The sequence below is a fragment of the Fusarium keratoplasticum genome, chromosome 9 (assembly GCF_025433545.1).
Source record: "Fusarium keratoplasticum isolate Fu6.1 chromosome 9, whole genome shotgun sequence".
Classification (NCBI taxonomy): domain Eukaryota; kingdom Fungi; phylum Ascomycota; class Sordariomycetes; order Hypocreales; family Nectriaceae; genus Fusarium; species Fusarium keratoplasticum.
In genome coordinates this window covers 1,873,161-1,899,613 of record NC_070537.1, presented here as the reverse complement: position 1 = coordinate 1,899,613, position 26,453 = coordinate 1,873,161, and the positions used below count along the sequence as shown (strand labels likewise).

Genomic DNA, 26,453 nt, shown 5'->3' with positions numbered 1-26,453 from the left:
TTCACGTCATATTATGACATCGCATCGACAATTATTAGAACAACCCTCGCTATCTCTAGCAGTCCAATCAAGCGCATCATGACAACTTTCATCGGCTTCGTCCAAGCATGGAACATCACAGCCTCGGGGCCGAAAACAGGCGCCACGTAAATCCCCAGCCAGACCGTGAGCTATGTTTCCATTGATTATACATAACATTTCCAGTATCCGCCTCCTTTTTGATCTCGCGCCTCGTAACACCCAGATCCAGCTTGGTATATAGTACATTGAATCCTTTATACGTAACCCTTGCGCGCACCCTTTTGGACAGTTAGCGCATGCCGGTCTCTTACAGTTGGCCAAACATACCTGGAAAAAGAACCGAACGACAAACACCTGCAGGGCACCCATACAGATGATCAGGCCGATCTGGATCATGCTAAAGTTGATGATTCGGCCCTCGGTGCTGTTGACGGTGGCAAAGTTGCGGTTTTCACGGGTTCGGAAGTACTTTTGGTTGCGCGAGATGGTAGAGAGCTGGCCAGACACCTTGAAGATGGACTCCTCCAGGACAGAGGTCTGCTCTGGGGTGGTTCCCTGCTTCGAGGGCAGCTGGGCGCGGGCCTCGTTCTCGACGGCAATCTCAAAGTCGACATACTTCTCGGCAAAGGTGCTCATCTCGTTGTCGAAGCAGAACGAGTAGTCACCAACCACGTTGGCCGAGAAGACAAAGTCACCCTGCCTCTCCTTCTGGCCATCCATGATGATCTTGCCATTGGGACCCTCAACAATGTAGTCGACATCGAAAGAACCTCCAGATTGGACCTATAGTATGATATTCAGCTCGAGTTCCGATGCGTATGGTGGCGTCGTGTGAGGCTCACGGCAAAGTAGAATGCGATCTTCTCGCCCTCCTTTTTCGTCGCAGTGTAGAAGCAGGCCTTCTCGTTGGCGCCGAGCTTATAAGTCAGGGCAGTAGCGGCGACGTCGGTGATGAGGCAGGCGAACAGCCCGGCGAGAAGTGTCGGCAGTCTCATGGTTGCGGTGTTGTGGGAGATGTTGTCGCGTGCTTGGCTGGACGGCTGGTTCAGGACAAGCTGTCGCCAAAGTGGATGGTACTGGAGCACATGTAACTGAACGGGCCACGATTGAGCTTCGGCGCGGAATTTTGCACCCACCGGGCCCCTGGGCGCTGAACCCCTGGAATGGGAATGCCACCTAGGTAGCTAGAGCGGGGCCCCTCCTGAGCTGAACGAGCCACAGTCTAAAAGCCGCAAGCCACACCCTGTTGGTGCGCCAAGGGTTGTCAGCCACAGGTCATTTGCCAATACGCGTTCAGGCGTGTTCCATCGCTCGTTATCAAGGATGATGACCTCACTCCCCTGTCAAGCTCTTTCAAGGAGTACGTGGCTGACTTCTTGAACAACCCCCAAACGCAACCTTTGATCCTCATGTCGCATTGACGGATTGGCATGACGTCCTACTCACATTCTCTTCTCTACTCTCCTTGATCGACGATACCTCCTAAATTGGCCCTCTAGGCGCCATCCATTGCCAACCGTCAGCCGGCGCTTTCTTCCCCTAAACGGCCATCTCCAAAATGGCCCTCCAGACGACAGTCGCAAACGTATCCTCGGTCGCCCTAAGGATATGTGCCGTCGTCTTTTTCAGACTTGTTTGTATTACCCGATGGAATCAATAACATAATTGACTAACAAGACATGTAGTTCCCTGTAAGCCAGGCAGCCTCAGGAAGCTCCCGAGACAAGTCTAACCTCCGTGACAGGCTCATTTCCCTTCAATTGCATTTGCACTCTTCGCCATCTATGTCCCCTCTTACATCGCGACCTACTTTTCTAAGCCCCAAGTGGAGGTCCTCAAGGATGAAGTCGATGTCACCGTGAAAGAGTCCACCATTACATCTACAACACCGTTGTTGACCAGAAACGGCGTCGCAGTGGCCCCCGAGCCTGAAGTTGTTACCGATGTGGTTGATATCAAGGAGAAGATTGTCGTTGGTGAAAAGATTCCTAGCGCATTCAAGATCCTCTTGCTGGGAGCTCCCAGCGCCAGACGCCCCATTGCCTCATTCCTGACCTTCCTTATCAACGTCATCTTCGTCGCCTTGACAGCTGATGCTTTGTTCCGCGCGAGATGGTATTACCCTGCCGATGACCTCTCCTTCGTTCGTCTTGGATACGTCTCCCCATCAGAAGCTCGCTTCGTCATCCGCGAGCCTGATCAGACAAAGCTGCCCATCACATTCGAATATCACATTCAAGATCCCCAGCTATCATCTGAGACCAACCTGTGGTTGACCGCAGGCTTTGTCACGTCGACAAATAACAGCACCGACTTCACAACAACTCTGACTGTGCCCCTCGACGACTCAAAGCAGAGAAAGTATGAGTGGAGAACCTCCAACAACCACACTGGCGAGTTCCGATCTGCCCCCAAGCCGGGACAGATGCCCGACACCGAGAATGGATTGTTCACGTTCCTCTCTACTTCTTGCATCTTGCCTCGCTTCCCCTACAACCCGGTGGACCATCCCCTGGCTATCCCTGGTTTGAGGAACTTGGCAGAAAAGCTTCCCTCGCTTAGCCCTCAGTTTATGCTGTTCCTGGGCGACTTCATCTATGTCGATGTTCCCGAGCGATTTGGAAAGTCTGTTCAGGAGTACCGCATGCAATACCGCCAGGTTTACGCTTCTCCAGACTGGGCTCCTGTGGCCCAGAACCTGAGCTGGATTCACGTCCTTGATGACCACGAAATCTCGAATGACTGGTCTTCAAACACAACTGGCATCTACAGCGCCGCTGTCGATCCTTGGCACATCTATCAAGCCAACGTTAACCCGCCCAGAGCTCAGTCTGCCACCCAGAGCGGCCCAAGAAGTAACGCTACTTGGTACGAGTTTACTCAGGGCCCGGCCAGCTTCTTCATGATGGACACCCGCAGCTACCGCTCCAGCAACAACCTCCCATTCAATGCGACCGACAAGACCATGCTTGGAAAGGAGCAGCTGGCTGACCTGCTGTCTTGGTTGGCTCGTCCTGAACCCCAGGGAGTTCGATGGAAGTTCATTGCTTCGTCCGTCCCCTTCACCAAGAACTGGCCTGTCAATGTCAAGGATACCTGGGGCGGTTTCCTTACGGAGCGAAAGCAGATCCTTGAGGCCATGTGGGATTCCGGTGCACGAGGCACAGGCGTTGTTATCCTGTCCGGCGATCGACACGAGTTTGCTGCCACAAGGTTCCCTCCACCTGTTGGCTCGCGATGGCCTCAGTCTGCTGCCGCTCACGAGTTTTCCACCAGCCCTCTAAACCAATTTGCTTCCCCTTTCCCGACATATAAGCAGACAGACGATGAAGATGTTATGATGAAGTAAGTTTGCCTCGTTACCTTTCATTTCTGCCACTAACAGCAAGATAGCTATATCCCCGGTGGCATCTCCAAATTTGGTTCCTTTTCGATTGAGAAGCAGGGAGAGAAGAGCAGCCTCAACTACACACTCTACATTGACGGCAAGGAGACTTGGACAACAGTGGTTGAAGCACCGGATGCCCCTGAGGGCTTCAAGTCTCCTCCCTCAATCTGGGACCGACTTCACCAGTTTTTCTAGAACGAAATAGGGTCGCGGTTCTGGAATCGCGAGGACGACGGTTTTTCCTCTGGGTTGTTTTTGGAATAGCTTTGTAGTATCTAATATCTCGTGCTTAATTAAAATTTCATTGTCCTTACTTCAGAGATGGCCCTCGTCGCAATGATTCTTCCACCAACAGGAGGGTATGTCAAGGCTAGGGTTGGGTTGCTTCCTGCCCAGCTGTGCTTGTTGATTTGAAATGAACAAATACTCTATATCCTCTCCCAACTAAACCATTTCTTCAAGTAATAATCAAGTTCATCCCCTGTACCATTACAACCGTCAGATCGGCACCCGTCAGAGTCCATCCGGGACCAGATCACGGCCCCACCCCGATCTGCCCCACACTCAGCCTCCGAGCTTAGCTCACCGCCCTGGCCCGCCCCTCCACTTGCCAGAAAATTTCCCCGGCAAAATTCTCAAAAAAGTTTCACGACGAGCCCAGCATCAGCGCGACGACGTCCCATCAACAATTGCACATTTTCAGCCACAGCAACAACCCGGCATTCGCAATGGCTGGCCCAGGCAACAGGAAGAAGCGACAAAACGAGGGTCGTGTACAACGGCCCTCAAAGAAGCAGAAGCGGAGAGCTCTGCAGGAATACAATAGCGACTCTGAGGGCGACGACGCGCAGCAGGATTTTGATGCTGTCAACCTCCTCGATTCCGACGACGACATTCACAACGCCAAGGTCGACGATGTGGGCGCTTCCGACAATGAAGGGACCAGCTCAGATGAGGAAGGCCCCGCATTGAAGAAGCCACTTAAGAAGACAAAAGCAAAGGCGCAGGCAGAGCCCCAGAGCGACTCGGAGGCGGACGACGATGAAGAGGAGGATGAAGAAGGCTCCGATGACGATGACGATGATGAGGAAGTTGGTGGAAAGAGGAAAAAGTCCAAGCGCAACGACCCCAATGCTTTCGCTACATCGCTCTCCAAGATTCTCTCCACCAAACTGTCAACATCCAAGCGATCAGATCCCGTCCTGTCACGAAGTGCCGCCGCCCACGAAGCCTCAAAGGCGGCGGTGGACAGCGCCCTAGAAGCCAAGGCGAGAAAACAGATTCGCGACCAAAAGCGATTGGCGTTGGAAAAGGGCAGAGTAAAGGACGTGCTCATCGCGACCGCCAACGACACCACGGGCGAGCTTGAGACGTCAACGTCGGAGATTCTAGTGACGGAGAGGAGGCTTCGAAAGGTGGCACAGCGCGGTGTGGTCAAGCTATTCAACGCTGTCCGCGCCGCCCAGGTCAAGGCCCTCGAGACGGAGAAGAACTCGAGAAAGGAGGGTGTCATCGGTATGGAGCAGCGGAAGGAAAAGGTCAACGAGATGAGCAAGAAGGGATTCCTGGAGCTCATCGCTTCAGGAGGCGGCGGCCTGAAGAAGGGTGCGCTCGAGGAGGCATGAGGTTAATGTTCTTTTTTCTTTAAGAGGAGTAGTAGAATCATCAGGCCGACCTCTTCCGGCCCTCGCAACGAAAGTCGCAACAAAGATACCCCTAATGCACCTGAATCCCCGCCATCGCCGGTCCTTTTCTTCCCAGGGTAATAGATACAAATACAAGTCCTCATATCAAAACAAGCCCGCCGCTCTCATCATGTCCTTTTTATTTTTATTGGAAATCGCTCGCCTGCAGGTTCCTCGTCATGGAGGGCAGCTTCACCCGGAGGCCGTCCAGCTCCTTGGTCATGAGTACTTGACAGCCCAGGCGACTCGTCTCGGTGAGGCCAAACGCAAGGTCCAGCATGTCGTTCTCGTCATCCTCTGGCTCGGGCATCTTGTCGAAGTATTCATCCTCGAGGACGATAACGTGGCAGGTGGAGCAGGCGCAGGAGCCTCCGCATGCGCCCTCCATCTCCAGGTCGTGCGCTTGAGCAATATCTAGAAGGTTGTCTCCTTCGCAGACAGCAATCTTGTGTTCCTGACCATCCTTTTCGATAAAGGTAATCCAGAGCCTAGGTAATGTTAGTCTTTCGGCGGTGTGGTGTTCTAGCTCGGCGAACATACTCTTCGCCCGGCTTCGGAGGTTCAACATGTCCGTGTCGCCGTTGTGCCGAGGTGGTGAATGCTCTCTGGGATACGGGGGAGAAGCGGGCAGCTCGAGGAATAATGGCTGATCGACTTCGAGAAGAGGTCTGTGATAGAATGCTTCCTCTGCTGAGGAAGGGCTGGGTTCGTCGGCAGGCCGTGGCCGGAAGCTTGGCCAAGCTGGTCGCAAAGGATCGTGATGCGGACATGGCTGCCGGGGTATTCGGAGGATAGACCGCGGGGAAGAGTAACGAGAAACCGGGGAAATGCGAAACCGGAAAGAATTTCAATGCGATTTTAAACTCGTCGAAATGATCTTCGTCCCAAGCATGGAAATGTCAAAAAGGTTGGAACACGCCAATTTCGCTCAATGGACGCTGGGCCCTCCGCGGATTCGTCTCGTCCTCTTAGATCCAAGATGATTTTAAGCAGGCCGAAAAAAGTGAGTACTAGACTCGAGCTTCGGATAGCGGAGGCCTTATCGGCCGGTGAATCAATTTGCCGGGCTCCGGTCCCGCCCTCTCTATCTCCGAAGGCTGGGTTTGTGGGCCGCGGGCGAGCATGATTTCATTTTCTAGGATCCGAGCTCGACGTCGCATTTCTCTCTGCAATTCCTTCTCCCGAGACCAATGCGGTCGCATGCACAATGTCGACTCACCGAGAAGGCTTCAATCCCCTGAGGCCGTACTATATACCCCCGACCATCGGTGACCCCTCCGAGACCCTCGCCAAGTCGAGTCCCAGCCCGAACCCGTTCCCCGATGGCCGACATGTGACGGTCGCCGGTGGGCGGTACGCCTCCAAAGCGCGTGATATCTTGAACGACCTTGAGTACAAGGACTACTTGGGGGATAACTCGCCATCCATGGTGCAGAATGTTAAGGACCTCATCGACGAGCTGCTATGGAAGTATACCTCGGTCCTCATGGCCCAGCCTTTCGAGGTGGCCAAGACTTTGCTGCAAGTCCGGAACCAGGATGAAAATGCTGCTCTGGTTACCCCTACGGTAGAGCCAGAACCTCTTAAGAAGCGAACTTCCACATATGGGAGTTCCATGTATGATGTGAGTCGTTAGAGTCACTTGTAAGTGGCACACCGCTAATGATGACGACATAGTTCCATGAATCAGATTCTGAGGGCGACGAGCCCGCTTACTTCACATCGAGCGTGCCCGCGACTCCCACTCCCTCTGGTCCAAAGAGCTCAAATGGCCGCCGGACCCCGTCTCCTCTGCCAAAGCCGAAGATTCCGGAGCACTACCTGACTCTGCGTCGACCGGACTCGATTCTCGAAGTAATTGGGCAGCTGTGGGGGAAGGAAGGTGCCTGGGGCGTTTGGAAGGGGTCCAATGCGGCGTTTCTGTATACCGTTTTGCAGTCGCTGCTAGAAAACTGGTCGAGAAGTTTTCTCAGTGCCATATTCAATGTCCCGGATATAGGCGTCAAGGAGGATATCGATCGTTTGATTGATATTGCCTCCCCATATCCTTGGGCATCCCTCTTTGTGGCCGCAACTGCTGCTGTTGCTACTGGGCTGGCTCTCTCGCCATTGGATTTGGTGCGAACGAGGTATGGACTATCACCTTTGACGCACGCGAGCAATACTGACTCTAGACAGACTCATTGTCACACCAAGCTCCAGAGGCCAGCGCCGGACGCTGGCTACTCTCAAGGCTCTGCCTTCATACCTCTGCTCCTCAATCCTTGTCATCCCGACCGTCCTCAACTCCTTGGTTCACCCTCTTATCACACTCTCCACACCCCTTGTTCTCCGAACCCGATTCATGATTGACAGCCAGGCTTCGCCCATGACGTTCTCTGTCGCCAAGTTCTTTGCCTCATCGGCTGCAATCCTCCTTAAACTCCCGGTCGAGACCGTCCTGAGGCGTGGACAGGTCTCAGTCTTGTCGACCTCCGAATATGTCAAGGCGCTCGGTGGTCAGGAGCAGGCACTCACAACCATTGTTCCTCCTGGTCGCTATGACGGCCCCTTCGGTACCATGTACCATATTGCAACCGAGGAGGGAACACGCGAGGTCCCCACCATCAGGCCGAGTGTCACAAAGAAGGGTAAGGGCAAGAATAAGAGCGTTGCCACAACCACCTACAAGGGCCAGGGCCTGGAGGGACTCTGGAGAGGGTGGAAGGTCAACTGGTGGGGTCTCGTCGGACTCTGGACGGCGAGCGTGGTTGGCCACGGCGGAGAAGGCGAGTTCTGAGACCCCTTGGGGTCCGACATTTATGCTGTACTGAGGTGCATTTGCTTGTATGGCGTTGGGTTGGCATGGATCTCTCCTCTACGAGCTTGACGACGGGACGCATGATATCCACTTCCATTTTTACGAAATGGTGTTTCAAAACAAGAAAAGGTGCTCTCTCTGTTGATGACTATTCATGGATCGGATCCCATCCATGTTGATGAGGGATATGCCACCATCTAGAGGTACCGTAAGGAGCTGCGCCGTTGGTGATCATGTACATGCTTACCTGGATATCTTTACGGGCTACGCGATAAACGCAGTTATACGTCTTATGACCATTGATCAATACTTTCCGTCCATGTTGTTGAGTGATTTGACGTGTTATCTCTACCTGTGCCCAGCATGCTTTTGACCTGCCAATATGCGCTGACGTTATCCATCAACCTCCTGTCGAGATATGTTTCAGTCATTAACGTAACACGATGTTCTAATTCCGGAGGCGCCTGGCCTTAAAAGCCGTCGGCCAGCCTCGGAGTGGCTTCCGGCTTCTTGCATCTCGAAGGCCCGGATGACTCTTCGAATGGTTGTGCACTTTCGGAACTGCCCAAGTTGAAACAGTCGCCTCTGGTCCTTTCATTACAGAGTTTCCGCCGAGAAACACAAGATCCAACATCTCATTCGCTCAGTCCGAGGCAACACTGGCACATTCAGCCTCGACCCTCCTTCTATGCCGTGTCTCAAAATGCATGATTCGTATCTTACTCTCTGCTGACCAAGCCGGGAGAAAAGGGTCTCATGTAAGGGGGCTGCCTGAATGGTTAGGCTGGTGTCTGAGAGCGTTGTACAAATGGTGGGAACGTAGTTGCGAGCGAAGGGGAAAGGCCAATCACGACTGCCCCGATACAGCCTTCGGGTGTTTGTAACTGAAGAGATGGGGGACTGTGTCAGAGGTTTCGTACGTACACTGGAAACAAGGTCAGTTTTCGTCTTGACGAGATCCCAAGGTGTTGGAATACTGCATTGTTCTCAAGATAGCTTGTAAGCAGGAACAGAAAGAAGAGCACTGCAGCCAGTTGTGCAGATATAAAAGGGCATCAACTTCCTCTGTATTTTGGGAGTTCAACCCCTTCAGAGGCACTTGTTGGCTTCGCATTGAATTCAACGTTGCATCAACTTGATATCCTCGTTTACACTTTCTACTCTCATCATGACTTTCTTTACTGTAATGAGCACTCTTTGTGTCTCGACTTGGCTCTATCTTCTCTTCTCTGCCGTCTCCGTCTCAGCACACGGCCATGTCACTCGAGTCATCATCAACGGCGTCGCCTATGGGGGCTACCTGAGCACCAGCTTTCCTCTACAGAGAAAGCCCCCGGTTGTGCTTGGCTGGACCATCGAGCAGCGAGACAACGGCTTTGTTTCCCCCGACAAGTACGGTCATCCTGATATCATCTGTCACCGTGACGCTGCACCGGCCCAGGGACATGTCCAAGTGGCTGCCGGCGATACAATCACCATAAAGTGGTCTTCGTGGCCTGAGAACCACCGCGGACCTGTGATGGACTACCTAGCCAACTGCAACGGTCCATGTGAGACGGTGGACAAGACAAAGCTAGAATTCTTCAAGATTGATGGCATGGGCCTTATCTCCCAAGGCAGGCCTGGGAAATATGCAGACGGTGCCCTGAGAGAGAATGGCTACACCTGGAGTGTGAGGATCCCCAGCAACATTGCCCCTGGAAACTACGTTCTTCGCCACGAGATCATTGCTCTGCACAGTGGACTCGAAAGAAACGGTGCCCAGAATTACCCGCAGTGCTTCAACCTCAAGATTACCGGGAGTGGCTCTGACAATCCACCTGGATATCTCGGTACTGAACTCTATGAGGCCAATGACCCTGGAATTCTTGTCAACATCTACGCCAGTTCGCTCAACTATCAGGTCCCGGGTCCGACGATCGTGAGTGGGGGAGTCTCGTCGGTGAGGCAGAGTCCTTCCAGGGCGACGACAACTGCCAAGTGCACAACCAGGTCTTAGATTGTGGCTGGCTGTCTGAGTGGTCTTTTCAACCACGATCATTTCACACATGTCGTGTTTATGATGAGCTTTTCTGATGGGGTAGATATGGATAACATAATGGTAATGGCAGATTTCCTGAGAGAAGATAATTAGAGAACCATGTGTCTTATCTGTGACTTCAGTCAGCATTGACTGTTGCTTACTCCTGATGTGTATGGAAATTGAAAGGGGAAGTACCTAAACTTGGCTGGTTTTAATTGGATGATTCATTCATTGAATGCTTCTTTTTCAGATGTATCACAGCGTGTCATGTCGAAATCGATGATTCATCGAGTCTATCGAGTTGTGGTGTAAAAGGACAAGATGCCGAGTGAACTAACGGCAGCTGAGGTTTCCCTTACTAAGGTAAACTTTCCAATAAACGCTTTTCGCCAATAGCCCCCGTGGGAAATTAGTGAATACCTGTAATTTGGCCTAGAAACTTATCAAGGGTAACGTTTTAGAAAGTCCTCGTGTTCGCTGCAGTGTTAAACTCAGAATTGTGCCTGGAAGCACTTAAGGGTAGAGAGAACTAGACACAGGCGACGACCACAAACACCATTGCAAAAACTTTCAAGTAAACGAAATTTCAGATAAAAGAGAGACCAAATTAACTGTATAGACGGATTCAATTCCCCAAAAGAAAGATTGCTTGACGAGAAAATACGATCTACGAGATACTCTAGGGTAGGGGTTGAACAAAAGGAGGCCACGTGACTTGGCGTTTTCATGTCACGTTCCACTGTTCAACGTTGAAGCTCCTTGAATTTTGATCCATTCAAACTTCGAGCAACATTAGAAAAGCCGCTCGACTGAGGGGTGCGGTGCTGGCTCTTTAATTTGATTTCCTTTGCCCTGAACCGGCGCGATATGCACTGATTCTTGCCACCTGTCTCTGCGCCAGCTCCTGCGCGCTCTCGTCTCTCCCTTAATCTCTTTGTACTGGGCGCATCGCGACATCATGGCAGCACCAAGCGCCAAACAGGCGCCTACCAATGGCGAACTGGCGTCTCCTTCCGCGGCGCGCAAATACAAAGCCTCCGACCTTCCACTGCCTTCGGCGACACGAGGAGCGATCGAATCTCTTGCGCATAGCTTCAAGAAAGAAGGCGCTTACGATTCCATTCGGAAGCAAGTATGGGACAAGTTTGAAGCTAGTGTACGTCGCGCGCAAGGATAACAAACGATATTTCGTCTTCTAACACATCATTCCCCAGGACTACGAGGCCCAAGTTACGAAAGCTATTCTCGAAGTGGCCGAACAGGAAATCGAGCGCAACCCACAGCAACTTCTGACTCTTGACCGACGAAAGGCTGCAGCCCTTATTGATGGCGCCCTGGAACGGTCTGGAGTCTACCAGAAGGCAGAGTCTGTCATCAGTCAATTGATTGACGTGGGCGCCATTGAAGAGCGCATTCGTGAAACCCGTCGCGCCGAAGTCGGCGAAGAAGCTGCACAGGCAGAACAAGTTCGCGGATCGAAAACCGACGAGGAATACGCAGCCGATACCGAGGCTCGACGAGCTGAACGCGAACGCCTACGAGAAGAACTACGACAGAAGGAGCTGGCGATCGAAGAGGAGAAGCGACGGATCGCGCGAGAGGAGCGAAAGAAGGAGGAACGTGAGCGTGAAAAGGCTGAGCTCAAGCGTCAGGAAGAGAGAGACGAACGTCGTAGGAAGCGAGAGCAGGAGCGTGAAGAACGTGAGCGGCAGCGAGACATTGAACGAGAGAAACGACACAAGGAACGCGAACAGCGCGACCGTGAGCGAGATCGGGATCGGGAAAGAGAACCAAGAGATCGTGACCGAGACCGCGACCGCGACCGGGATCGTTCAAGGGATCGCGACAGAGATCGCGATCGTCGAGACCGAGATCGACAAAGAGACGACCGCCGCAAGGAGAAGGAAGCTGTCTCGGCAGAGCTCAAGGAGAAGCTATCAAAGGAGGAGCACGAGCGACTGGAGCAAGAGGCTTTGGCTGACCTTCTCCGGGAAAGCTCCAAAACGACTCAAAAACAACCAGAACTGGAGGTCGATTCGTCCTTGGCACCACCACCGAGAAAGTCTGGACCGGTTTCTGCTATCAACCCTATCCGGCGTGAACATTCTCGAGTTACAGAGGGCCGCAAGCTTAGTGACGCTGGGCTCAAAGCAGATCGCGGTGGCTCAGATACACCTGCGGATGCAAGGCGCCCAGACCCAAGGGACGAAAGAAAGCCAAGCCGCAGTACCTCTAGAGCTGTAGACCGTGAGCGGGAACGAGACAGAGACAGAGACAGGGAGAGAGAAAGGGATAGAGACAGGGATAGGGATCGCGACAGGGACAGAGAACGAGATCGCGACCGCCTCCGAGACCGAGATAATCGTCGAAACGACCGACGCTCCAACTCCCCACGTCGAGACCGCAGTGGGTCTCGAATAAGGGATAGACGTGACCGAAGTCGATCACGGCTTCGACGGGATAGGAGCCGCTCACGGACTGGGAGGGACGATCGCGTTGCTAGAAGCCGTTCGCGACCTAAATACGACCACTACGAGAGAAGCAGATCTCGAAGACGAGAGCGAAGTCGATCCCGAGCCCGTGTGGATTCTCGAGCCCGAATTGATCGAAGGGAGAGAAGCCGATCCAGAGCCCGAACGGAGAGGAGAGATCGAAGTAGGGACAGACGAGACAGGTCACGTTCGAGAATGCGTCCTGAGAGGAGGGATAGAAGCCGCTCACGCCCTAGACGGGAGCGTAGCCGTTCTCGCGATGTGCGTCTTGGTGGAGCAGACCACTATGATCCGCGAGAAAGGGAGCGCGAGCGAGGTCGGGACCGGGATCGGGATCGTGAGAGAGACCGCGACCGTGACCAGCGTTCGCCTCCAAGACGTCGAAGCAGGGAAAGGCCTCGGGAGGCAGACCGGGACCAAGACAAAACCCGCGAAAAGGAACGCGAGAAGGGGCCCGAGAAGCCGAAAGAAAAGCCTGTCGAAAGACCTGCTGAAAAGCCTACTGAAAAGCCTACTGAGAAGACTGTTGAGAAGCCTGTTGAGAAGCCCGTTGAGAAGCCTGCTGAAAAGCCCGAAAAGAAGTCTGAAAGGCAACTTGAAAAGGCACCAGAAAAACGGCAAGATCGTAGAAGCCGTTCTCGGTCTAGAGCCACGGCCTCTGCCCCTCGACCTGGCTCAAGCAAGGCTCAGGACGGCCTTGAGGAGTGGAAGATGGAAGAGGTCAGGAAGCGAGAAAAGGAGGCCAAGGCCTATCTGGCGGCCCAGAAGGATGCCAGGGACAAGGGTCTGCCGATCCCCGGACTTGATGACAAGAAGAGCAGTGGCGAGAGATCTCCTGACTTGCGTCGCCGCTGGAACATGGACGACATTGACCGATACACACCTGGAGGCCGTGAAGAGCGGCGCAGGAGTCGCAGTCGGAGTCGCAGTCGGCAGCGAGATAGAGACAAGGACAGAGATCGAGACAGGGACAGGGAGACGGCCAGAGAGCGGGAACGCGAGAGAGATCGAGACAAGGACAACAGGGACAGAGACAGAGACAGGGGAGATACGTATCGCCAGCGAGACATGGACCGAGATCGCGATAGGGATAGGGACCGACGGGATAGGGATCGAGAGAGGGACCGTGACCGTGATCGTTCACGGGATCGCGATAGAGACCGCGATAGAGATCGGGAGCGGCGTGATCGGGATAGGGATAGGGATCGTGACCGAGACCGAGATCGCGAACGAGATCGGTCGAGGGACAGGCGCAACAGGCGGGACAGGAGTCTGTCGCCTCGGCGAGATCGACGGGATCGTAGCAGGAGCCGTCGTTGAGCTGTAGTCGACGCAGCGAGTGTTGGCTTACAGGTGTGTATGGCAAGGATAGCTTGAATGACAATCCAATAATCAGTAATCAGCAGAGGAATCAGGGATAAGGTTAAGTAGATACCCAACGGGGGCTCGAGATGATCGAGATAGATAATGATAGCGTGATTGGCTTTGCTTTAGACATTGACTTTAGCCGTCAGTCACTTCGGTTGTCAGATGATTGTACACAATGTGAATGGTTCATTATATCTATCTATATATTCTATTTATCCACGTTACTCATCGTAAAATCATGTCGCACTGTTGAACCAAGAACTCGTCAGGCTCACTACCTGCTGGCTAGAAAGTCCGTGGAAGTGCCACAGGGAGCCAGCAAGGACGACAGTGAAGAAGCCAAGGACACCAACGATGATGCCCTTGCGCATCGTAGGCGACATCTTGTTGTCGCCCTCGGCGTTCCAGACACCAGCGGCCCAGGTGAGCGTCTCGTGCCAGCCCTTGACGAGCTGCTCGTATCCGACGGAGTAGAGGACGAGGCCGACGAGGGCGAGGGAGTAGCCCAGGACCTGGAGGATGGTGATCTTTGTTTGCCAGATTAGAACGGAGGCGGCGACGAGGAGAATGCTCTTGAGGATGCCGCTCAGAGCCATGACGAGGCCAGAAGTCTTGCCAATCTGGGAGGAGAGTTAGTTGCGAGTGCCGACAAAAGGGAGTTTGTAGACTTACCAGGAAAACGCTGACCACGTTGAGGATAAACGCAACAAACGCGTTAAGGAACAGCATGCCATAGCCAGCCTTGGTTACATCTTCCCACTGAAACTTGGGACCCTCGCTGAAAATAACAACCACAAAGTTCATGACTGTGCAGACGGGGGCGTAGTAGTAGAGACCGACGAGAGGATCCATGCGAAGGCCCTCTGCGCTGAGCATGACCTGGATCATGACAAGACGCACAGCTTCAGAAATGGTACCGCACATCTGAAAGATGAAGCCCAGCCACGAAAACTCAATCTCTCCTAGACTAGCAAGTCCAACGCCAAACACGATGAGCATGATGTTTGCGAGCGTGGTGCTGTTGGGCTGCGCAACGCCCCAGATCCACGAGGCGATGAGCACGCACACGGGACCCGTCGACTTGAGCATCTGGATGAAGGCGACCGAGAGGTAGAGGTAGACGACATTCGAAAAGACGAGGGAGCTCGAGTAGAGGATTCCGATGGGGAGGATGGTGCGGATGTACATGCTCCGCGAGAGAGGGAGGGCGTGGCGGGAGTCGAGGAGGGTCGTGGTGCGGGCGAGGAGCTGGGTTGCTACGGTTGCGAAGACGAGGTGCCATGTTGTGAGGATGATGGCTGATTTGTTAGCTGACGGTTAGATTTGTGAGGTTGAGAGGCAGAGCTTACGGTATCCTGGTGATGATTAGCTTGGTGTTTTTCGTGTAAATGGTAGAAGAGCAACTTACGGAAATTAGCAGTGTCAATGAGCCACTTGTTGAACAGAATAGTAAGGTTGGAAAAGAAGATCCATGTTCTGAAATCAGTTAGAAAACGTCCAATTTTCTCTCATCCCGCAAAACATACATGATGTACACCGACGGGTGAAGCTTGTAACCCTTTGAAGTCGGAATCTCGTCGTTCTTGGTCGCGGCGTTGGGATCCTCGACCTCGAGCTGGGCCCTTCCCGATTCGAGGTCTCGAGGTGGTGAAGCCGCCATTTTCTGTAATTCGAGGATGATTGAATCTGAAGTTGTCGAGGTTTCGTTGATTTCGGTGGTGGGATTCGCGTTGTTGGTGATTACAGTATGACCAATTCTCCCACAGCCACAAACGAGCGCCGCTGATCTCTTACACAAACTCTCTCTCGCGTATACTTTCTCGTCGATGAAATGAAAGCGAAAGGAGGTCAAAAGGATGGAAAGAGAAGAGCCTGGTTAAAATGAACAACCCGGCCCGATCCTTTTGATTGTCACGTCACACTCCCCAATTGCTTTAAACCAGCCGACTTTCCCGTTGGTAGCGTTACAAACTCGATTGGCGTTGTTGGCCTCCCTGTAAGCTTTCGATTCGAGCCTTGGCAGAGGAGGATTAAAAGAAAAAGAAAGAAAGAATGGAATCGTCGACAAGAAGGAGGAAGAGAGGGAAAAAGAAATCAGGGGATGGGAAAGAGAAAAGAGAGAGCTATCGGTACTTAATAAACTCAGTCACATTTTACTACCGACCAACAGACAGACAAAAACAGCATGCAGGCCTCGTCAAGCACCGCCCTTTGAATATGGGCCTTGACCCTGTCGTGTCTGTATTCCTTCAGAAAGTCTAGTCCAGTCCAGTCCAAGAGATGCTAAAATAAGCCCAACACCAAACGAACGACTTTTCTGGTGAGACTCGAAAGTCATCGGCGTCTACCCTCCTTAGGGCCGTATTCAGCGCTTCGTAATGACAAAAAGGAGGCTGAGCATATTTGCTCGCTCTGCTTTCCTGCTCGAGGACCCTGCAAAATTGCCCACTCGTATTGCCAATCAGCCCAACACACTCCATTCGCAAAAGGTCCCCTCCCGGCGCGTCTCATGGCTAAGCTTTCAGGCAGGGCCCGCCCCGGGCAGGGGACCGATCGGCCCTGGGACCGGGGTGTGTATTTGGTGGGTTTTTACGGGCTGACCAATGGCGTTGTTTGGGTCTGAAGACGTGATGGACCGGGAATGGAGAGGTTGCCGCTTTAGCCATGTTGTTTATGCGATGGCTCGTGTAAATGGATGATATGATTTTGAACTGACATCCATGAGGAGTTGTGATGGTGATGCTTGTGGTAGACAGCGACCATGATGGCTGGCATCAATGGCAGAGACATGACATGTCTGTCTCATAATACACATGCTCAGCATCAACCGGCATCATGGCACCCATTGTCCCACCAGCACTACATACTTTCAACGGTCACCAGTCGAGCTAGATCCGGCACGCGTGATCCGGGACCTGTCTCAATCCTCAACCATAGCATGCCGAAGCCCCGAGAACGTGTCCCTTGGCGGCCTCGACAAGCACCCTGCCGAGATCTTGCTCTCCATCTTCAACTTGGCAGACTGCAGTCCCTGTCACGTATCTCCCGAGTGTCCCTGAATTGCAGGTTGGTCGAGAACCTCCAGCCTTACGAGCAGGTCCTGGCCCATGCCATGCCCCGACTGGCGAGAAGACGGTTGGGCCTCCACTCTCTTTTCAGTGATTGATTGGACTCTCTTTTTAAACAATCATGGTTCCTGCTTTGACTTTGACGGGTTTCTGTTTCTTCCAACTTGCGGGAGAGTCTGTTTCATGTGGTGATACGGTGATACCTGTCGACGGTGCCTCCAACATCTTTGGCTTGACTGAGCAACAACTCATCAATGCCCTGATCGTTTAGAGCATACCTGGTAGTATGGCATACACGGGAACCCGGCCCACTAGGGGATATAGCACATCGTCTACGTAAACTAGGCAATGAAGCTCGCCCTCGAGGTGCACGGCTCCGTCGAGTGCCTGGCCTAGTTTACATCGCCTCCCGACCATGAGTACAAGCGCCTCCATGCACCCCTGAATCCTCGGCCGCGATCTCTCCATCTTTTCAGCCCCGGTGGATGACGAGTACGTCATCGTGGCCTCGATCCGCCTCCACTGCCTTGACGACGAGGAAGATGAGGACCTTGGATGCCTCCGTGACCGCGCTTGCTGGGGATGATCCTCATCTGATGGAAGAGAGCGTGCAAGAAATTGTAAAGGGAGAAAAGCATTGGTTGAGGGAAAATGATGGATGAGTACCCAAGAAGACGCATTGGTGATATTAGGCACCTTGATGCATGTGATACCCTCACTTCGACACCCAACAACCATCTCGACTCGGAAGCCTTCATGTAGGTAGGTGTCCATAGATCTCAACGTCCTTGCATACATCCCGCTCAACTTTAAAAAAAAATATTGGATCCAACAAGTAAAAAATCTGGATGAACCCGATCCCATCACGACATCCCATCACGACATCCCATCATGATGTTTGAGTCCAGCTTAAAGCGGCACCGTCAGGAACTCGAGTTGGTCCGATCACCCGCTGCCCGTGGATACGCAAAACTACGATCTCGGCTCTAGGATAATTTATTTCGGTCCTGACACACTCTCCTCCGTCTCCTATTTGATCGGCACCCACGTGCCGGGGGGGAGGTCGTCGGCTAGCTAAACGACAACCGCATCAAGGCAATATAAGAGGCCCAGACCCGTCGCTTGCTGGTCTTTGAAAACGGCTGCCTGAAGACGAAGGATTCAAACATACGTACACATGTTGACGTATACACTCATATAGGCACCAGAAAATCTGTCTGTCACTCTTGATCAATTGTCTAATCATGTCGCATTGCTTCCTCTGTTCCAACCCCCTGCCCATCATCATCGTATAGCAACCCCTGCCCACATGGTCCGAGATGTCAAAAGAGGGCTGGGCCCACGTTCTATGTCACCGCAGAAAAAAAAAGCCACGCTTCTGGACCTCTTCTGTTTCTCACTCTCTTCGGTCCTTCCCGTGCCGTATTGACCGACGCCTCCGTCTTATAATAGGTCACGGCGTATGCGCTCATCTCATCTATCACGCCCACGCCCCATTACAGTAGTCATGCCGTAAACCGAAACGCCCGTCGGCCCATGCGATGCGGGTACGAGAAACTCTTTGTTGTTGGTGATACGGATACACAGGCACTCCACAGAGTGAATCGGTTCCTGTTGCCAAGGACGGCAAACAAAGATGCATGCCATCCCCTGGCCCCTGTTTCTGCATCAACATGAATCTATCATGACACTCACCTCACCCAGCATGATGCGCTGTCCTCGATGCACCTTCAATTCAATTCTACTGTTTGTATACCTAGACGTGTAATATTCAAGCCTAACCGCCGTCTCTTAAACGCCGTCGCTATGCACAAGATACCATCCTCCGACTCTGCTCACCACTATCAAGAGTGGCGCCACTCCTGTCTCGGATCCGCTTGTTAGTTGTTGTTGTTGTTGGTTGTCCAAACTCCCAAATCTAATTCTTCCTCCGCTTCTTCTTGCGCTTTGCCTTCTTCCCGCCGCTTTTCTCCGCCCGCTCCTCTTCTGCTGGCTTCTGTGAGGCTATCTCTGCCTCAACCTCGCCCTTGTCCTCGTCCATGTTTAAGCCACCTGTTTCAGTCTCAGCATCCCCTTCTGCGCAAGCTAACGGTGCAGCGTCCTCGCCAACACATTTCTCCTCTGCCTTGCCATTGGCCGCTTGACTCTCAACCCCCTGTTCGACTTGATTCTCCTTCCCTGCCTGTTCTGTCGGGGTATCTGTGACTGCAACTGCAACCTCATCTGTGACCTCGTCTGCGTCCTGCATTTTGACGTCCTCCGTGAGTACCATCGTAGGATCCACGCAGTCGTAAAACAGCATGAAAACCCCAGGTGACAGGCTCAGGACGGTCTCTTCGCTGACCATCGACACATTGTGATCACTCAGCCGCCACCAGTCCATCTCGGACTCGCTGTCCTCTTCTTTGCCTTGCACCTTTGTACTGACCTCCGCCTCCGGCTGGTCGCCCGGTTCGGAAGAGGCCTCATCTTCAACCGCCTTGGTAGGCGGGCTATGCCTGGGATATTTGCGATAGCAGATATAGTGTCCATTCTCGTGTCGGCCGTAATGCGTCACCACCGCTCGAAGCTCGTAGATGGGCCCTGTCAGCCTCGACACCCCCAAGTCGCCCGCGATCATTGATTGCCTGGGATCAGATGTCCATTTCTCCCCGTCTTCCGCATTGGCATCAGGGTCAGAGTTCGGGATAGCTTCTCCGGTACTACCGAGACACCAAGGACCAAGATCTAACGTCATGGGATAGTTGACCGGAGCCGAGTTCTTCATCATGTTAAATGTCGAAGGGTCGAATACCGATCGTTGCATGTGAATCGCAAGGCTCTGAGGAGGTCGGGCCACAACAATCTGTTTCGTCTTGGTTGTGCTGACCTTGCTCTGCTGCGAGATCTTGCACTTCTCCGTCAACGTCTTCTCTTCAAAGTCGTCTTCCTCCAGTGCCAATTCCACAGCTTCCAGTCTGCGCAACGGTTCTGCGAGTTGTTCATCGGTTTTCCCTGTCTCGCGTAACCTCTCCACCAATATGGTCAAAAGCTTCTGGGCTTTGAGGAGTGTGCATTTGGCGCACTCCACATTTTCGATCGCCTCAACTTTGCTGTAAGCATCCAATCGCTCATAGAGGTCGTGTCGGTTCTTATCAAGTCCAAGACTCAGAGTAAGGCAAGTAAAGGGTATCATGGACAGACCGTCCGAGTGGCCACACTGAATGCATGCCACTCTCTGCGCGAGAAGCCCCTCCAAAGGATTCCGTGGTAGCTTGTTGTCGAGTGTGCCGGAACTGCTAAGACTTTGATAACCGCTGTCGTCGCTATGCTCACTAGCAGCTGTGTCGTCCTTCTCCACTTTGGCTGCTAAACCAGGGTTCTGTGGTTGGGCGCTCTTCAGGGCCTTGGCGACGCTCTTGTCGACATCATCAAGGATTTTTGAAAAGTACTCCTGCGCATCCTGCTGCGTGAATGTACTCATTGACTTGAGGAGACTTGGCGTCCACAGCGTCCGTCCGTAATTCGACACATCGTTCAGATCGTTAATCAGTGTTCGTAATGTCTGCGCAACATCGCGATCGACATCTTCGTTGTCGGAAGCTTCGAGACAGGCCGAGAGATACTCTGGAAGAGGCTTTAAAGAAGACAATCCCTGGAGGATGCTGTTCTGGTAGCACGAGTTGTCCATATTTCCTAGCCCAGGTGGGTGATCGCCATCTAGCTTCAAGCCCAGGACGCCACCGGTCATAGACAGGGCGCGATTCCTGACCTGGAACACAGAGGCCATCATTCCCCTGGAGCTGTCCAGGCCCATCACCCTCCGCAACCTCTCGCTCTTGGCGGCATGGGCGCTTTTATCGTCGTGCAACATGGATTTCGAGGTCGAGTTCGAAGTCGAAGTATCTGGGGTATCAAAGACATCCAGGAGGCGCTCTGGGACGATGGCCACGAGAGCATCCCAGAAGCACCGTCCAAGCAACTGTATCCACTCCCGGAGTGTAGCAGAAGTCGCATAGAAGTTGTATCCGACAGTGACGGCGACGATGAGGACCGAGAGGAGGATGCTCGGCTGGGTGATCTTGTCCCAGGTGGATTCCCGATGGTAGGGCCTTCGATGAGCCGTGACAAAGTTGTCGTAGAGGTCCTCGAATTCGAGGCGTTCCTGATGCGTCATGCTGTATGTCGCCGCTGTTGGGGCTTTCGACTCGTCTTAGCCACGCGACTCGGCCAACACGTGAACCCGTGATCAAGCAGGATGATGGCGCCGATCAAATGGCAAGCCAGCCATGGCCTACGCGGCGTTGGAGGCGATGGATAGGAGTAGGTACGAGGTCGGTTCAAGCGGTAGCGTCGGCGCGTTGATCCAGCTTCAAGAAATAGGTAGCAAACAATCGAATTGCAGCGAAAAACGGCTTGCGACAGCGACTTATCGACGTCGAAAAAAGGACAGCTTTGGTTGTGGAATTATTTGTAGAATTTCAGCATTGATGAGCTGCCCTTAGTGGATTTCAAAGACATCCTAATCAGGCATGTTGCACCGTGTCAATATCCGGAAGCTTCCCGTCCGCACCGTCTACACTGTGTAATACATCTTCTGCATGATCCAAACTTCATAGTTTCGTCTATTAAGATGCGTTTGCATACCAGCTAAACTAGCAACGCAAAAGAAGAGGAGATACGTGGCCGACAGGGAATAAAGTCAGCTCATCCCGGGGAGAATCGTTTGAATCCGTGCAGGATCCCCTGCTCTTCCAACCCACGCTCAACAGTGGCTCTCACAAACGCCATCCTCTCATGAATAGAAAATGATATACAAGAAGGTATCAAAACAGTAATAACAGGAAACTGGTATGTGCAGCAAAAGACGTTTCTCATGGTCATTTGATAGTCATCAATTCGTTTTCAGTTCGGCCGGCCCCTACTGTTGCGGCTTCGCACGCACAACATAGGCCAGCTTTGGCTCCTCCACGGCCGCGTTCTCGAGGTTGCTCCACATGCAGAGCGAGACAGGTGTTGCTGGAAGCTCCACGGGACTCTCTGATCTTCTTTGCGAGGGTGGCCGGAGTGGCGAAAAGGCAGGTGTTGTGGGCGTTACAACGAACTTTTCATTAGGTCCACGGGTAACGCGAAGGTACTTGGTCATCATTGGGGTGCTCCCTGTTGACGAGAAGTATCCCCATGACTCCCGAGTGTCGTGTAATATGGGAGTTCCCTTGGGTGTTTTCCTTCGGAACCACTTCATCCATACAAAGATGCCAATCCCGGCGAGACAGCAAACACCGGCCACTGTACCTGCCGTCACCACGCCTGTTGGTTCCACTCCGCTGCGGCTTTGCTCCTCGTCTTCATCTGGTGTTGATGGCTCGGTAGATGTGGCTGAGGCCGAGGCCCTGGGAGGTGTTCCAGGAATGACCTCGGGGGCTTCCGACGTTTCAACCGGAAGGTATTCGGGAGGTGAAGTGGATGATGGCTCTGCCGTCGACGTAGAGCTTGCTGTTGATGAAGGCTCGGGAATCAGAAACGCATAGCTCTCCTCCTGGTCTTTGTCGCGAACACAACGTAACTCCTCGTCACAGCTGTAGCCAAATGGGCAACAGGTTTTGCTTCCGCAACGCTTCAGTTTCTGATCCTGCGCAAGAGTCTTGATGGGGGCGCCTGGATACTTGGATGAGTCCTGGCTGGCAATCTCGCAAGTAATTGCTTTGATGATGTTGCATTCGCTTCCTTCCGGGCAACACAGGATGGTGGTGTTCGCGGCAAGGACTTTGCAGCTGGAATCGGAAGGGCAGCAAAAGTCTCCAGGAAGTTCGTTCCCACACCAGGTCTGTCCAGAGACGGGGCACGAACCATCACGCTCGCTGAGGCGAGGCAAGGGCCAGGAGAAGGATGGGGAGTCCCCTCTAGGGCTCTCTGGTTCTTCGATCGAGATGACTTTCAAAGGAGGCTCAACGGCGGCGGGGGATGCTGGAGCAAGAAAGAAAAGAACCAGCACGAGGAATATCCCAACGAGATTCCCCTCGTGAGGCAGAAACGAAAGGGCCATGTCGGCTCTACATGGAAGAATTAAAGAGGGCGTCAGCCTAGAGTCTGGACCTCCCACGGTCGAGGGAAGAGTTGGTGGAAATGAGAGCAGAGGGCGCGAGGGTGCAGACGCCGCGCGGCAGCTTTTGATAATAAACAGGACGAGGAGCCCTTTGAGGGCTTTACCAGGACGACGGGACGCATTGTTGGCTGCTCCTTTCGCCGGCCCTTTCAGCGTTGGTCTTGTTCCTGAATAGGAGGAGCCATGTAAGTCAGCCTCGACATGGGTCGCTGATCGCCTGGCAACAGCCGCAACACCAATCACGGTGCCAAGTTAGGCGCGGACGCGACAGATAGCTTCAACTAGGCCCAGGGCCATGACCTGCTAGACAGGGTCCGTGGATGAGCTCCCTGGCCGCATCCAGAATCTCGGGACCGTGAGAGTCTGTCATAGGGCGAAAGTTTCGAGGCCCTGGGTGATGGAGGAACCAGGCTGCTCAAGGGTCGGCGCTTAGGCTAGTGGGGGAGTCGACGGGGAGAGGGACTATTGGAGGTTGAGACCGCCACTTGGCCGACGATTGCTGGCCGAGCCAAGAAGATGTTTTGAGTGGAAGAGAGGCAAGTGGTAACGATGCAGATTTTCTGCAAAACTGCCTTGGGCCTCGAGAATGGGTTTGGTATCGGGAGGGTTGGTTCTCGATCTGGTCGCGTATGAGGGCTGCCGAGACGGACGCAGAGAACACCCAAACAAGTTCAGGGACAGTTCTTAGCACGCGAGCCAATCTGAATTCGTCGGTTGGGATAAAAGCCTATCACCAACTGAGCTTCTTGATGTTGGTGATGGTACGAGTTGTTAGCGGTTAAAGGCTTGGTGGGAGGCTGGGGGGAAGACCCGACCCAAGCTTCCTTCCATCCTTGAGATCCCCGCAGTTTCAAACCTCGTCCGAGGATCCTTGGAAGGCAAGAGCAAACAAGTGGAGCTCACAGACACGCAAAGACGCACCTCAACTGCCGCCCTTTGTCTGCCTTCGATCATGGACAGCAAACTCGACGCATCAAGAGGAAGCCGATTACGACGAGAGGGTTGCATTCTCTCAGAGAGTGCAGGGAATGACCCCAATAAGAAAGGACGAGCTCTGCACTTCCTCGGTCTCACGACATCTCTAGTTCCGCCCTGTCAACGCCCTTTTCAGTGTCAACTCCATGCGGGTGTCGGGAATTCAGATGCGATTATCGGGGGCTTCCGGCAATGTGCCGAGGCATAATAGATGGACTGAATGCTGCTTCAACAACGTCAACCTCGACAATTCAGTCTTGACATCAATTAGCCGCCGCTTCTAAGATTCAAGTGATATTGCGTCAAGCTCTTGGCGAGTAAATAGCCTCTTTGTTTCAGGAACCAACTTGTTTCCCCGCCAAAGGTACAGATCAGTACAACACAATGATCGGCCGACTCAGTGCTGTTACCCGTCCCTCAAGGTACCGTGCCACCATCCAATCCCCATCCTGTCTCACTTCCTATCATGGCATGGGACCTCGCCTCTAATTAATCAACTCCATCTATAGCGCCGTTCTGTTGGGCCGCTCTGCAGCCAGACGTGCGCGCAACCATGCTGTTGCCGGCTTCAAGGCATCCACCACGAGATGGTCATCCAGTGGCAGAACTGTCGCGCTTGCGAATGGATCCAAAATCAGCCTGAGCCGCAAGGAGCAAGGACGCCCTGCTCATCGGACGTTGTAAGTCGGATGATACCCTTAGCTCTGCCGCGCTTGTAGGATCATGGTCACTGACGTATCGGGGCCGTTAGTCCCAATTTGTGGTTGCGGTGAGTACACAGCCGCGCGTAACTGTTTCGTCGAAGCGCTGATGGATGGGTTAGGGATAACTGCCAGTGCACCCAGTGCGTCAATCAGGACACGCGGCAGCGAAACTTTGATACATTCCAGGTGAGTGTTGCAACCATTCGAGATGACGATTGGGCTGACGTGTAGTAGTTGCCAGAGGACGTCCACCCAGTCAATTTCTCAGAGACTGAGAAGCATCTCGAGGTTCAGTGTATGCTTGATCATCCTTGAATTGTTGTGCCTGACTGACTGTTGTTGGAGGGTCTGATTCGCACAAGAGTCAACATCCCTGGTCCTGGCTCGACAGCTGGTTCGAGGGAGGATATGCCGAGCAGTTTGGCCAAGACGAGTGAGCTATTCTTGAACTCGGCATGTTTCAATGTCACTAACAAGCCAGGCCTCGAGTGTTCTGGAACTCAAGCATCGAGGATGCACCCCCCGAGGTTGCCTTTGATGCTGTCATGAGCAAGTCTGATGAAAAGGGCATGGCTGATCTCACCAGAAACATTGTTAGTATTCCGTGATTAGCACTGACCTTTCCTAACTTCATATTGCAGTGGGTGCATGGATTTAGTTTCGTTGTCGACACACCCCCAACACCAGAGGCCACCGAATCCCTCCTGGAAAAGGTTGGCCCTATCCGAACCACTCACTACGGAGGGTTCTACGACTTCATCCCAGATCTTGCTCTGGCCGACACAGCGTACACAAACCTTGCCCTCCCTGCTCACACAGATACGACCTATTTCAGCGAGCCTGCTGGCCTACAGGCTTTCCACTTGCTATCCCACCACGCCCCCCCTAACGCAAAGCCAAGCGATGACGCTCTTGGTGGCCAGTCACTCCTTGTCGATGGCTTTCACATTGCCAGCACACTGAAGAAGGAGTCCCCCGAGGCGTACGAGACCCTTCGAACGATTCAGGTTCCATGGCACGCCAGCGGCAACAAGGGCATTGCCATCGTGCCGGACCGCACATACCCTGTCATCGAGGAGGACAATGGCGAGCTGACTCGAGTTCGCTGGAACAATGATGACCGTGGCATCTTGGATGTCTTTAATGCCGAGAGGTGGTATAGTGCAGCTCGCAAGTGGAACGAGATTATTCGTCGCCGAAGCAGCGAGTACTGGTTCCAGCTGACGCCAGGTCGCGTCGTCAGTAAGTGGAATAAGCGCCTTTGGTCATGCATGACGATATTGATGACATTATAGTCTTTGACAACTGGCGCGTCATGCACGGTCGAAGCGCTTTCGAGGGCATCCGACGTATCTGTGGAGCTTACAGTGAGTCTTGCCTATGCCATGCAGCCGGATATGTTGACTGACTTGGGACTTCGTAGCCCCTCGAGATGACTTTATGTCTCGTTACCGCGAGACCAACTTCCCCCACGAAACGGTTATTGGACGCAACCTCAACATGAGGTCGAGGCAACCGACGGAGAACAAGCAGGAGTATGAGGCTATCACTCGAGCACCTTGAGGCTCTCCTTTGAACATCTCCCGTCTTCTTCTGGTGAGGTAAGTAGTTATATGTTGAGGTCTTCAACCCAGGAATCTTGCACGGTATTAGGTAGGAAACCATGATGGGAGCCAGGCATAAACAGCCCTGGACTGTCGGCGGGATGATTCCACATCGCCCTGCGTTCGCTCATTCAACATTGAAGGAACCCGGCAAACTCCCTCGGCTGTGAGGTCAACGAATAAAACAGACATGAGCAACCCCATCTTTTGTGCCATGGCAATCCCACCACGTAGAGTCAT

The 26,453-nt window shown here is 53.2% G+C and overlaps 11 protein-coding genes across 11 annotated transcripts; 6 read left to right on the top strand and 5 right to left on the bottom strand.

Annotated features, from left to right (window-relative positions):
- Positions 1 to 275: 275 nt before the first annotated feature.
- Positions 276 to 1,016, bottom strand: NCS57_01146400 (uncharacterized protein; the record flags this gene model as incomplete). The annotated part of the gene is made up of 3 exons (XM_053061179.1): positions 276 to 299; positions 349 to 804; positions 864 to 1,016. 3 exons carry the CDS (start codon positions 1,014 to 1,016, stop codon positions 276 to 278), a joined length of 633 nt encoding a protein of 210 aa, XP_052909565.1.
- Positions 1,017 to 1,579: 563 nt separating this feature from the next.
- NCS57_01146300 (PhoD domain-containing protein) lies at positions 1,580 to 3,604 on the top strand (the record flags this gene model as incomplete). Its single annotated transcript, XM_053061178.1, has 4 exons — positions 1,580 to 1,654; positions 1,707 to 1,712; positions 1,766 to 3,366; positions 3,415 to 3,604. The coding sequence occupies 4 exons, from the start codon at positions 1,580 to 1,582 to the stop codon at positions 3,602 to 3,604; spliced, it is 1,872 nt and encodes a 623-aa protein (XP_052909564.1).
- Positions 3,605 to 4,137: 533 nt separating this feature from the next.
- On the top strand, positions 4,138 to 5,034 carry NCS57_01146200 (uncharacterized protein; the record flags this gene model as incomplete). The annotated part of the gene is made up of 1 exon (XM_053061177.1): positions 4,138 to 5,034. One exon carries the CDS (start codon positions 4,138 to 4,140, stop codon positions 5,032 to 5,034), a length of 897 nt encoding a protein of 298 aa, XP_052909563.1.
- A 205-nt stretch (positions 5,035 to 5,239) lies between these two features.
- On the bottom strand, positions 5,240 to 5,864 carry NCS57_01146100 (uncharacterized protein; the record flags this gene model as incomplete). Its single annotated transcript, XM_053061176.1, has 2 exons — positions 5,240 to 5,582; positions 5,635 to 5,864. 2 exons carry the CDS (start codon positions 5,862 to 5,864, stop codon positions 5,240 to 5,242), a joined length of 573 nt encoding a protein of 190 aa, XP_052909562.1.
- A 377-nt stretch (positions 5,865 to 6,241) lies between these two features.
- Positions 6,242 to 7,873, top strand: NCS57_01146000 (uncharacterized protein; the record flags this gene model as incomplete). The annotated part of the gene is made up of 3 exons (XM_053061175.1): positions 6,242 to 6,718; positions 6,772 to 7,223; positions 7,273 to 7,873. Exons 1-3 carry the CDS (start codon positions 6,302 to 6,304, stop codon positions 7,871 to 7,873), a joined length of 1,470 nt encoding a protein of 489 aa, XP_052909561.1. The 5' UTR covers positions 6,242 to 6,301.
- A 1,189-nt stretch (positions 7,874 to 9,062) lies between these two features.
- Positions 9,063 to 9,893, top strand: NCS57_01145900 (uncharacterized protein; the record flags this gene model as incomplete). The annotated part of the gene is made up of 1 exon (XM_053061174.1): positions 9,063 to 9,893. One exon carries the CDS (start codon positions 9,063 to 9,065, stop codon positions 9,891 to 9,893), a length of 831 nt encoding a protein of 276 aa, XP_052909560.1.
- A 982-nt stretch (positions 9,894 to 10,875) lies between these two features.
- NCS57_01145800 (uncharacterized protein) lies at positions 10,876 to 13,729 on the top strand (the record flags this gene model as incomplete). The annotated part of the gene is made up of 2 exons (XM_053061173.1): positions 10,876 to 11,073; positions 11,132 to 13,729. The coding sequence occupies 2 exons, from the start codon at positions 10,876 to 10,878 to the stop codon at positions 13,727 to 13,729; spliced, it is 2,796 nt and encodes a 931-aa protein (XP_052909559.1).
- A 284-nt stretch (positions 13,730 to 14,013) lies between these two features.
- NCS57_01145700 (TPT domain-containing protein) lies at positions 14,014 to 15,437 on the bottom strand (the record flags this gene model as incomplete). The annotated part of the gene is made up of 5 exons (XM_053061172.1): positions 14,014 to 14,397; positions 14,450 to 15,075; positions 15,127 to 15,132; positions 15,186 to 15,253; positions 15,304 to 15,437. 5 exons carry the CDS (start codon positions 15,435 to 15,437, stop codon positions 14,014 to 14,016), a joined length of 1,218 nt encoding a protein of 405 aa, XP_052909558.1.
- A 3,326-nt stretch (positions 15,438 to 18,763) lies between these two features.
- Positions 18,764 to 21,001, bottom strand: NCS57_01145600 (USP domain-containing protein; the record flags this gene model as incomplete). Its single annotated transcript, XM_053061171.1, has 1 exon — positions 18,764 to 21,001. The coding sequence occupies one exon, from the start codon at positions 20,999 to 21,001 to the stop codon at positions 18,764 to 18,766; it is 2,238 nt and encodes a 745-aa protein (XP_052909557.1).
- Positions 21,002 to 21,745: 744 nt separating this feature from the next.
- Positions 21,746 to 22,888, bottom strand: NCS57_01145500 (uncharacterized protein; the record flags this gene model as incomplete). Its single annotated transcript, XM_053061170.1, has 1 exon — positions 21,746 to 22,888. Exon 1 carries the CDS (start codon positions 22,868 to 22,870, stop codon positions 21,746 to 21,748), a length of 1,125 nt encoding a protein of 374 aa, XP_052909556.1. The 5' UTR covers positions 22,871 to 22,888.
- A 1,401-nt stretch (positions 22,889 to 24,289) lies between these two features.
- On the top strand, positions 24,290 to 26,172 carry NCS57_01145400 (Trimethyllysine dioxygenase; the record flags this gene model as incomplete). The annotated part of the gene is made up of 10 exons (XM_053061169.1): positions 24,290 to 24,327; positions 24,415 to 24,585; positions 24,657 to 24,674; positions 24,729 to 24,795; positions 24,844 to 24,904; positions 24,955 to 25,042; positions 25,091 to 25,202; positions 25,251 to 25,851; positions 25,905 to 25,976; positions 26,033 to 26,172. 10 exons carry the CDS (start codon positions 24,290 to 24,292, stop codon positions 26,170 to 26,172), a joined length of 1,368 nt encoding a protein of 455 aa, XP_052909555.1.
- Between the last annotated feature and the right edge of the window lie 281 nt (positions 26,173 to 26,453).